We start from the raw sequence: 12,034 nt of genomic DNA on the forward strand, positions 1-12,034 counted from the left end.
ACCCAACATTAACATCAAAGTCAATCTTTAATGATGAACAGCTGCGTGGTGAGGAAACAACCTCGGGTTTTGTTTTTTTTAAACCCAAAAAATGACTGCATTGTCGGGAAAATTTACCCTTTTCTTCTACAACCGAGTAAATCTTATCGTGGTGCCAAGGGACCTTTTAAAGGGAAAAGAGATCGAACCCTGAACATGAGGCAGTTTGGGGGCTTGGAGAACTACCTTTCCAGGGGTGTGATTGCCCAGTTCGACATCCATTTAAGTCCTTGACTGCAAAGGAAGCCGTAGTGTCAGCTCGGTAAAGTGGCTGAGTTCGGGGTGTTTACTCTGCAGCTTGATGTATTCCAACGTTTTGACCTAGAAAGCAAAAAAGCATCATTGAGATTGTTATGCATCTCTGCCTCGGCCCTAAAGAGTGTTTTTAAGGTCCAGTGGTTCAGGCATGAAATTATTACCCAGCAGGGTGGATACAATTTGACGATTTTTTTTAAATCATTTTTTTTTTAATTTAATCGGATTTTTAAATTTTAAATTGGGAGTTTCATTTTTATCAAATTTATTTTAATAAAATGCTTTTGGAGTACAAATCTATCTAAAGGCACCGTATTTTTCAGAGTATAAGACACACCAGAGTATAAGACGCACCAAGGTTTTGGAGAGGCAAATAAAAAAGGGGGGGTTTGCACTCTGCAAACCTCCCAAAAACCTCAAAAAAAAAAGGGCATGGATAGCCCTTAGGAGGCTTATAGAATGCACTTGGGGGCTGGGGGGGGGAACGGCCCTTTTTCCACTCATTTCTGCCCTCCCCAGCCCCCAGGAGCACTTTGGAAGCCTCCTAAAGGCTATGCACGGCCATTGTGGTGAAGGGGGGGAAGGTTTCGGGAGGGAAAAAAATGCTGTATTCAGTGTATAAGACGCACCCAGATTTTCAGCCTCTTTTTTTAGGGAAAAAGGTGCGTCTTACATTCCGAAAAACATGGTAGTTTTCTATTTAAGATACATTTATAATTTGGTTTATTCAGCATGAAACGGAGCTTAGTTATGAAGCACGAGGCTGTATATTCTGCAGTATTGGGACTGTCGGTGAGTCAACAGCGGGTCAGAGGAGGAGCCGCTGCGGGACACAGATGACAGTTGCTCTTTCAAATGACAATTGAAATCGAGTTGATTTAAATCAAGCCTTTTTACTAGTGATTTCAATCGACTTGATTTAACTCAAATCCACCCTGCTACCCAGAGGTTTTTGTTTTTTTTTCAACAGCAAAACCTGGCGGCTGGGCTAGCTGAAAAGCTACAACAGGAAAAGCTCATTGTGTCAAATTAAGGGGTGTTTTATGAACTAAAATAGCACTGATATACCACTTCACTGTGATTTACACCCCTCTCTTGAGCGGTTTATAGAGTCAGCCTCTTGCCCCCCAACAATCTGGATCCTCCTTTTACCCACCTTGGAAGGAAGGGAGAAGGAATCAACCTTGAGCCGGTCAGGATCAAACTCCTGGCAGTGGGGCAGAGTCAGCCTGCAATGCTGCATTCTAACCACTGCGCACCATGGAAGAGGGAGGGAGGCAGGAAGGAAGGAAAAGGATGGAAGGCGGAATCAACCTTGAGCCAGTCAGGATCGAATTCCTGACAGTGAGCAGAGTCAGCCTGCAATACTGCATTCTGACCACTGTGCCACCATGGCGCCTTCCTCGTCAGCATCCCCTGGGGCCTTATGTGGCAGTGGGGACTCCGTCTCTCCTTACCGTGGTTTTGGTGTCTGCAAAGCCATGTTTCTGAGCCAGGTTCCACAGGTTGACGGCTAACTGGTTGAGTTTGTTGTTCCGCAGGTCGGCGTGAGCCAAGAGGCTATTGAAGAAGCAGAGGGCCAGGTGACTTTGGCGCTTTAGAGTCTGCCGATAATAAGAAAAGGATCGGTTAGTGGGACGGCTAAGCAACACAGGTAGTCCTTGACTTACAACCATTCACTGAGTGAGCAAAGCTCCAGCGGCACTGAAGAAAGTGACAAACGACTGGTCCTCACACTTAGGACTGTAGCAACGTCCTCACAGTCATGTGATCAATGTGATTCAGGCATTTTGCAACCTGCCTTGCATTTATGACAGTTGCAGCATCCCAGATTCGCTGTTTGCAACGTTCCCCAGGCGGCTTCCAACAAGTAACATCAATAGAGGAATTCAATCAGAATAGAGCTGGAAGGGACCTTTGAGGCCTTCTAGTCCAGCCCCCTGCTCAAGCAGGAGATCCTCTGCCATTTCAGACAAGTCACTGCCCATTCTCTTCTTAAAAACTTCCAGTGGTGAAGCACCTATAACTTTTGGAGGCAAGTTGTTCCACTGGTTCACTGTCCTCACTGTTAGGAAGTTTGTCCTTAATCCCAGGTTGCTTCTCTCCTTGATTAGTTTCCATCCATTGTTTCTTGTCTTGCTTTTCTGGGGCTTTGGAAAATAAATTCATCCCCCCTCTTTGGGGCAGCCTCTCAAATACTGGAATACTGCTATCATATTAAGCCGGATTCGCTAAATGACCACATGATTCACTTAACAAACGTGGTGATTCGCTCAGCAACCATGGCAAAAGTTGTCAAATCAGGCGTGCCTTGCCTAGCAATGGAAATTCTGGGCTCAGCTGTGGTCATAACTTGAGGACTCTCTGTAGGCAGAATGGTGCAAATCACTGGAAGAGACCGAAGACCCCTGCCCCCATTCAATATCCATTTGTATATATCCTGGCCAGGGGTGGGTTTCTCGCCCCGTTCCAACCGGTTCGGTTGGAACGGGGCCGGCGGCATCCTCGTGCACGCGCGGGGCGCACGCATGCGTACTAGCGTCTGTGCGATGCTCCAGCTGCTCCTGGAGGATCGCGCAGGCGCTGTATGCGTCCTGCGCATGCGTGGAAGCGCAGAACTCGTCAAAACCGGCTAAGGAGCGCGGGCGGGCGTGTGGGCCCTTCGCCGTTCCCGGAAGTTACTTACTTCCAGGTTCGCCGACCAACCGGTTCGCAGGGACCGCCGCGAACCGGTTGAAACCCACCCCTGATCCTGGCCAACTAAGGCTAGCACTGCAGGGAAGGTGGGAGTTTCATTCACAACGATCACACCCCTGGTTTTAAAGAGGTTCACCACAATCGCCATGAAAGACGTCACCCTCGTCTCTTTTGGCTACAGTTATTTCACCAACCAAACCAATCACTGCAAGAGTAAATCAGGTGTAGGTTTAATACAGGGGCGAAATCCAGCAGGTTCTGGAGAACTGGTAGTGGAAATTTTGAGTAGTACAGAGAAGCGGTAGAAAAAAAACCTTTTTTTTCCTCTTCAAAATCCTCCTGCGTCTTGTACTCCGGTGTGTCTTATACTCTGAAAAATACAGTAAGCACCCTGTGGGCGGGATCCAGCCCCCGGGCCTTATGTTTGACACCCCCATTGTAGGTCATCTAGTGTCCAAAGGGTAAGAGAAGTCAAAGTGTAAAACCACGGAGAAGGGATCGGTTGGTCGTCTGGTCTTGCAATGATGCTCACTAAATTTTGGGAAATGCCGCGGCAAACTCAACCGAGCACCCGCGTGGAAGGCTGAGCCCTCTTTCTGAACTCTCCCTTTTTCAAGAAGTGTGTTTCCCTGAACAAAGCTTGCAAACAAAGCCGGGAAGTCTCAGTCGAGAGTTAACAGCCCCGACATCAGTCAAAAAAAACCTAGCGTATTTTTTCGGTGTATAAGACGCATCTTTTTCCCTCAAAAAAGAGCCTGAAAATCTGAGTGCGTCTTATGTACTGAATACAGCATTTTTGCCTCCCGAATCCCCGCCCCCTTTTACCAAAATGGCTGTGCATAGCCTTTAGGAGGCTTCCAAAGTGCTCCTGGGGGCAGAGCGTCGTAAAGACTATGCATGCAATATTTTTGACAAAATACGGGCCATTTGTTGCTCGTTTTTTTTGGGGGGGGGCACTCTGCAAGCCTCCTAAAGGCTATTTATGCCTTTTAGGGGTTGAGGGGAATGGGCTGTTTTGGGGAGGTTTGCAGGGTGCAAAAACTTTTTTTTAAATTTGCCTCTTCAAAACCTTGGTGCGTCTTATACTCTGGTGCGTCTTATACTCTGAAAAATGTGGTATTTCTTGGAGAGAGGAGTTGGTGAGATGATCACGGTTGACCTGCCCCATCAATTAATGTGTTTCATACTTCACTGGAACTCTCTTAACACTCAGCCAGCCTTAACCTTCGCCCGGGGGAGTGAGTTATAACTACAGAAGCAGAGAGGGGAAAACAAATGCTGCCAAAATGCAGGTGGCTAGATTGCTGCCATGTGCTCTCCATGGGGCTGCCATTGGAGGCCTTTTGGAAGTTAAGAGCTGGTCCAGATGGCAGCAGTGAAAGTGCAGGGAATCCTTGACTTATGGCCGCAACTGAGCCCAAAATTTCCATTGTTAAGAGAGACCCCTGTTAAGTGAGTTTTGCCCCATTTTACGACCCTTTCAGGCCACAGTTGTTAAGTGAATCGCTGCTGGTGCTAAGTTAGTAACACGGTTGTTAAGTGAATCTGGCTTCCCTGTTGACTTTGCTTGTCAGAAGTTCACCAAAGAGGATCCCCTGACTCTGGGACACTGTCATAAATACCAGTCAGTTGCTGAGTGGCTGAATTTTGATCACGTGACCATGGGGATGCTACAACGGTTTTAAGCATGAAAAACAGCCATAAGTCACTTTTTTTCAGCACCGTTATAAGGTCAAACAGCCACTAAATGAATGGTTGTAAGTCAAGGACTAGCTGTAATTATGGGTACACCTTCATAAGGTCATATCCAACCAATACTATGGAATCTGCGTTGTTTCCCATATAGTTTCTGAGTGGATTTCTCAAAATTCAGAAATCTGTACAAGCTGGGGGGGGATGTTCAAAAGCACAATGACTATATATGTATACTTTTTTGTTCTATTTTTTTTTAAAAAGGAAAATACATATTAAAATTAAATATGTATACTGAAAAGGAATTATAAATACCATCAACATAAAATGGAGCTCGCTCAGAAGCTGAAATACACCAAGTAAATGAGATGAGGAGTGGGAAGTAGAGGAGAGAGGTTAAGGGAAGAAGAGAGGGATAGAAGAGAGGGCAAGGAGGGGAGAGGAGGAGAGAAATGAGGAGTGGAAAGTAGAGGAGAGAGGTAAGGGAAGAAGAGAAGGACAGAAGAGAGGGCAAGGAGGGGAGAGGAGGAGAGAAATGAGGAGTGGGAAGTAGAGGAGAGAGGTTAAGGGAAGAAGAGAGGGATAGAAGAGAGGGCAAGGAGGGGAGAGGAGGAGAGAAATGAGGAGTGGGAAGTAGAGGAGAGAGGTAAAGGAAGGAGAGAGCGATAGGAGAGAGGGCAAGGGGGAAGAGGAGGAGAGAAAGAAGGAGTGGAAAGGGGAGAGAGGAAGAGAGAGGTAGGGGAAGTAGAGAAGAGAAGGATGACAGCGGGAAGAAAGGAGGTAGGGAGAAGGAGGAGAGAGGGAGAAGAAAGTGATGGATAAGGTACAAATATGGTGTATGGAGAGCAGAAGACCCAAATAATTGTTTTTTGGGAGTTGGTGGTAAGATGAATTGATGTAAACATTTAATAATTAAATACGATGTTGGCTATATAATAGTATACATATGATTATATGTTATGAAAATAAATAAATAAACTTTATAAAAAGAAAAGAAATCTGTACAAACATAGATCACCCATTTATGCCAGCTTCCCCAACCCTGGCCAACCTCTACGTGTGTAGACTTCAATTCCCAGAATACTCATCAATGATCATGCCGGGCAGTGGGATTCTGGGGTGTGAAATCTACCTAACTGGACGTTGCCATGGATGGGAAATGTTGCCTTATACAGGGGTGAGAGAAACACTGTGAATCCTTTAGAACTCTCTCTGAATCCTGTACTTCAGAGACTTTTACAACTTGGTTTAATCAAGTTTTGCGGAGAAGAGATTCGGACTAAAAATCAGGGTTCCGTGTCGGGCTAGTGAGACAAAAGCAGGAGATAAAAAGGTTATTTTTCAGTACGAAGCGCCAACCGTTCATACTCACCTCGTCTTTCCCAAGATTCTTCAAATGCTCCAAGATTTGGCTTATCACCGTTTCACACAATCTGCTCGTTTCTGCCAAAAATTTGGTGTCTCCACCGTACAAGGTATCGTTAGATTCAACTGGGAGGAAAAGATTAAATATGGAAAGGGAGGTCAATAAGAATTTAGAAGGCTAACCATAGAAATAATAATAGTAATAATAACAACCCAAAATAAACCTGGCAAATAAGAATTTAGAAGACTAACCATATCTAATATTTTTGTTAAAAAAATTAAGTAAACGTAATAATTGAGGGATGCAGTGGCTCAGTGGCTAAGACGCTGAGCTTATTGATCAGAAAGGTCGGCAGTTCGAATCCCTAGTGCCGCGTAATGGAGTGAGCTCCCGTTACTTGTCCCAGTTTCTGCCAACCTCGCAGTTTAAAAGCACATAAAAAATGCAAGTAGAAAAATAGGAACCACCTGTCAGACCTGCAGGCATCTTTTCTTTTGGATCTTTGGCCTGCCACACTTTCTATTACTCTACTATGCCTTTTCTATGGTGGGAAAATGGGAGGGAGGGATTGTATGGAGTTAGATGATATGTAGCCATAATAAGATTCTTCTTAGAAAGCCAATGTCATCCTTTGTCTTTGAACCTCTGCACCTGACTGGAACCGGAGGGTGGAACTGCCAGCATGGCAGTGGAAGATTGGACCATGGGATGGACTTGTGGGTGTGGGGGCAAGGTCTTGAACTTTCAACTGGGTGGGGAAAACCAGGAAGCTTTCAACTGGGTGGGGAAAACCGGGTTTTCCTAGATGTACCCGCATGGCTCTCTTCATAAATTGGAACTTTGAGGAATCCTTTGCCTCGGATTCTAATTTAATTTTGAATGCTACTTGGAACCCTGGAACACCACCTTTGGTGGGAAGGTAACAGCATTCTGTGCGCCTTTGGTGTTTAAGTCATGCCGGCCACATGACCATGGAGAGGTCTTCAGACAACGCTGGCTCTTCGGCTTTGAAATGGAGATTAGCACCGCCCCCTAGAGTCAGGAACGACTAGCACATATGTGCAAGAGGAACTTTTGCTTTAATAATTGAGGAACCTTCTGCTGCCATCTCCCTGCTTTGCCTTCCTTCTCACCTTTGTCTATGTGATAGAGGTAGGTCTCCTGACTCATTGCAGAAAGAAGATGCACCACATTGGTGTAAATTTTGACTTTGTCGTCGCTGTTATCTTCCCAAGTGTAATCCTGGATAACATTGAGCAGCCCTCGTACGAGGAACAGCACACCTTGTTCAGGATGGTCCTAGGGAACAAAGGCAGGTGAGATATTACCACCTATTAAGGGACTGATCTCTTTACCTAAACACTAATATCTTAAAAAGGATTCATGTCAGAGGATTTAAGATTCGGCCTTGTAATGCAACATAGAGGGAGATGGGGATAAGCCACGTTAGTCAGTTGAGTCATTGTCTGAATGGATGTACAATTGCTCTCTTGAACGTCTTCCAGTAATAGCACATAACTCTTCCAAGGACATTGCAAGTGGGATATCTTGGGTGCTGAGTTTGGTTGTTTCCTGTAGACGTTCCATTACCCAATTAGATAACTTCATCAGTGTTAGAAGGGATTGAGGTTTGCAGAGTGGAGAAGGAGGAGGAGGAGGAGAAGGACTAACATGGGGTCCTTGGTGCCCTCTGAGTTTGCTTGTTTCCTTGCAGATGTTTCCTTATCTAACTAAGTAACATCACTGGTGCATTGATGATGTTACCTAGGTCGATGGAATACCCCAGTTGGGTATTGAAACATCTGCAGGAAAACAAGCAAGCTCAGAGAGCACCCAGGACCCCACAGTCCTGCTCCACCTCCTCCTCCTCCTCTTCATCCCTTCTCCTTCCTCCGCTCTGCAAACCCGACTCCCTTGAAGCACTGATGATGTTATGTAGTCGGGTATTGAAACATCTGCAAGAAAACAACCAAGCTCAGAGAGCACCAAGGACTCCACAGTTCAACCCTGAGCTACAAATATTCTATTCTACTGATGATATTCCAAGAATTTTTTTAACACAGTCCAACTTATCCATCACCTTCCCTTTGTATTTATTTGAGTCTTGCCAAGTATATTTTTTTTTTCAAGTCTATCATCCGCCTAAACCCCATGCTACAACTTTTTTTTTTTTTTGCTTTCTGATCATTCATTACTCAAAAAGCGTCATTGGCCTTTAACACGGTCTGAAGCGGGCTGAAGCAGAACAACTCGCAGTCAACGTTTTAGAGGGCCGAAAATATTAGAAAAGCAGCCAGTTTCGTGTAATGGTTAAGCACCTCTTTGCATTTGAAGAACTGTATTCACTTTTCTTTTTAACTTCTCAGAGAACGCGTGCAAAAGAGAGAGAGGGGGGTGGGAATTTGAATTGGCTTCATCTTTATTTGGCTGCTGATTCATGGCTGCTATAGGGGAGCGATTTCAGGGGTGGCCTTCAAAAATTTCGGCAATGGGTTCTCTGCCTGGTTGCTGGGTGAGCCTAGTCAATGGCCGGTACGTGTGTGTGTGTGCATGTGTGTGTTTTCTCCTTCCCCAGGCTCCAGAGGCTTTCCTTGAGCGTGACCCGACAAACGCGCGCCCGACAACAGCGTGCTGACAAAACCGCGGCGATAAAACCGCAATGTCGACAGCGCGCCGACGAATGAGCACAGAAGCGCGCTGACAAAAGAGCTCCGACAGAAGCGCCATTATGGTTAAGGTAAGGGTTAAGGGTTAGGGTTAGGGTTACGTTTAGGGTTAGGGTTAGGATTAGGTTCAGGGTTAGGTTTAGGGTTACCTTTAGGGTTAGGTTTAGAGCACGCTTCTGTCGGCGCGCTGTTGTCGGCGCGCTTCTGTGCTCATTCGTTGGCGCGATTTCGAACTTGCGCTTTTCTCCCCACGGTTTTGTCGGTGCGCTTTTGTCGAGCGCGCATTTATCGGTGAACCTTCCTTGAGCCTATGGTAGGGCGAAAACTGCCTCCCCAGGTTCTGGAAGCCCTCCGGAGGCCCATTTTTCCCTGTCCCCAAGCCTCCGTGTGGGCCCAGCACTTACCTCCCCATCCAAAACGGGCCACGTGGAGACTCCTGGGAGGGGCGGGGTGGGGTAGGAGGGGCCAGGCAGGGGTGGGATTTGGAGGTTCTCCGAATCGGCCACAACACTTTGAGTTCGAACTCATAGCAGCCTACCCGAGCGATTTGATTTGAAAGCCGTCTGCTTCTTCCTTCTTTCTCCCACGCATTCAGCTAGAAAGCCCTGTCTTGTCTGAGCATCTGGGCCAACCTGCAGCTGGCAATTACTAATGGGCGCTACCAGCCTCCTTATCTTACTTACGGGAACGATTAACAAAGTTGAAAAGAAGTTGCAGAGGAATTCCAGGAGGTAGGCTTCCGAAGGCCGCAGCTTCCCGTCTATGCTGATCATCTTGGGTACCTCGGGAACCAGGCTGATCGCTGCTCTGAAAAAGGCGTCCGCTAGAAAGAGATCGCAGTTGAGGGAAGGGCAAGGGGTATCTCATTAGCAGATTGAACTTAGGCTGATCGATGTGTCTGTTATTTAAAATGGATTACAATCAAAATAGCAATAGCACTTAGACTTGTATACCGCTTCACGGTGCTTTTACAGCCCTCTCTAAGTTTAGAGTCAGCATATTTCCCCCAACAATCTGGGTTCTCATTTTACCCACCTTGGAAGGTTGGAAAGCCGAATCAACCTTGAGCTAATCAGGATCAAACTGCTGGCAGTGGGCAGTTAGCCTGCAAACCTGCATTCTAACCACTGTGCCACCAGGGCTTCTAATAGCAATAGCACTTAGACTTATATACCGCTTCGCAGTGCTTTACAGCCCTCTCTAAGCGGTTTACAGAGCCAGCCTCTATTTCTATCTTAAATTTCAACCGCTCATTTCCCAGAACACAGGGCTTTATTGTCTTCCTAAAGATTCTTAAGGCAAGAGTCACAGAATGTATGAATTTCAAGCCTTATCTTCACTTTATTCTGGTTTTAAAAACAAGCAAAAATATCTAGAGTCTAGACTATAATCACATCAGAGGACAAGTTTAATTTTACCACCCGGGTTTAAAAAAAATCCTATCTGCACAACATTGTTAAGTATCTAATTCCATAAAGAAGAATATTTTGGGCTTCTAAAATTATACATCTCCCTTATCTTTTTTTAAGTGCAGCTTTCACCAACTCACTTATCCCACAACCGAGTTCACTTTAGGTGAAAAAAATAACAATTAGGGACCAACAATTGTGTACATCAGAGTTAATAACTTGCATGAAAGAGCTTAGTGTTTGTGTTATTGCTAAAGTCAAACAACGCAATTAGCATTTTGAAGGCAGACGTCTTGACTCAAGTGGCTGCAAGCAAAAGTATGTAATTAAGATCATCACTTCATCCCGGGATAATTTCATTTTTTACATAAACCACAGAGCCTGTTTAGACCCAAAAGTGATGGAAACTGTGGTAGGGCGTCGGTTGAGGATAAGCCTGGATCAAACCGTGATTGTCCACAAGGGAGGCCAAGGCCAGCTACAGGCCAACTGAACCAAAAAGGGTTCGGATCAAATTTGGTGAAATAGAAGGAGGGGAAGAAGGAGATGTGATTTCTTCTGAGGATCTTTTGTTTTTTTACTCAGATATGCAGAATGTTCAATATGAGAGCTCTAATATTACAAAAAGATGAAAAGGATCCTTTGTTCCTTTCTTCAGAATACAGATAGTCCTCAACTTACCAATCATTCATTTAGCAACTGTTTGAAGTTATGATGGCACAGAAAAAAGTGACTTATGGCCTCCCACACTTACGACCACCAACAGCATCTTCATGGTCACATAATCATGATTTCTGTATTTTTTCCACCCAAATATGGGAAGGAGCATGCTGCTTCCCTTTCAAGCAGCCCAAGTTTGAATCCCAGAAGGGTATGGCTAGTTGACGAGACCTAAATAGCTTGAAATAGATGTATACTAGTCTCCCTTTATTTCTTTTGTCAATAAAATATAAATTTAACACAGAAATAGTTTGTCGTAAAAGCGACTGCCTGCAAAGGAGCCTGGATTGGGGTTGAAAGGGAAGCAGGAGCCTCCCTCCCATATTTGGGTAGACCAGGTTGCCCTGATAGAAAAAAAAACACACTTAAATCTCTCCCCTGGTACAGCTGACAAAGTGAGAAGAATCTATAGCTTAGAGGTTAATACATCTACCTAATATGCGAGCAGCCCAAGTTCGAATCCCAGAAGGGTATGGCTAGCTGATGAGAGGTAATTAGCTTGAAATAGAGCTCTACTAGTCTCCCTTTGATTTCTTTGTCAGTAAATATAAATTTAATATGATTTATGTACTTGGCAACTGGCCAATGGTGGTTGCCTCCTGGGGTCATGTGATTGCCATTTGTGACTTCCCCTAACCGTCTTGCAACAAGCAAAGTCAATAGAGGAAACTCTGTTTACTTAATGACACTGTGATTCACTTAATGACTATGATGGTTTCCTTGATGACCATGACAAAAAGGTTGTAAAATCAGGTGAGATTCACTTAACAACCTCTTTGCTTACCAACAGAAGTTCTGGCCCCAATTCCGAATTCCCTTTCCGAAGAACATCTATTTTTTTCCCAAAGCTAATCCTTATTGTCTTTAGAATTATTTTGAATAAAATAGACTGTAGCAAATAAATAATAGGAAATGAATATAAGATGATTCAAATGTATATAAAGGTTGTTATATTTAGGGTTTATGGTTTATTAAACTTGTATGCCGCCCTAGAGGGACTCAGGGTGGCTAACAAACCAAGGGGAAGGGAACAATACAAGAACAAACAAGACGAGAAACAAATTACAAAAAACAGATTTAAAAAACAATAGTCACAACAATTTGAGTGGGTCTGGGAACTCATCAGCCCCAGGCCTGCCGGAACAGCCAGGTCTTAATGGCTTTGCGGAAAGCCTGAAGGGTGGTGAGGG

At 44.9% G+C, this 12,034-nt stretch overlaps 1 protein-coding gene across 1 annotated transcript in view; it reads right to left on the reverse strand.

Annotated features, from left to right (window-relative positions):
- Positions 1 to 8: 8 nt before the first annotated feature.
- The window catches only part of VPS35L (VPS35 endosomal protein sorting factor like), a 58,980-nt gene continuing 46,954 nt past the window's right edge, over positions 9 to 12,034 (reverse strand). Inside the window, exons 27-31 of the mRNA XM_087729519.1 lie at positions 9,399 to 9,538; positions 7,183 to 7,348; positions 6,056 to 6,174; positions 1,752 to 1,898; positions 9 to 360 (exon numbers count right to left, since the gene is read on the reverse strand). Of these exons, the coding sequence (XP_087585645.1) occupies positions 262 to 360; positions 1,752 to 1,898; positions 6,056 to 6,174; positions 7,183 to 7,348; positions 9,399 to 9,538 (671 nt within the window). The 3' untranslated portion in view covers positions 9 to 261. The remainder of the gene's footprint in view (positions 361 to 1,751; positions 1,899 to 6,055; positions 6,175 to 7,182; positions 7,349 to 9,398; positions 9,539 to 12,034) is intronic.

The sequence above is a fragment of the Thamnophis sirtalis genome, unplaced genomic scaffold (genome assembly GCF_051295495.1).
Source record: "Thamnophis sirtalis isolate CommonGarterSnake01/CBP01778 unplaced genomic scaffold, rThaSir2_p1.2 scaffold_14, whole genome shotgun sequence".
NCBI lineage: Eukaryota > Metazoa > Chordata > Lepidosauria > Squamata > Natricidae > Thamnophis > Thamnophis sirtalis.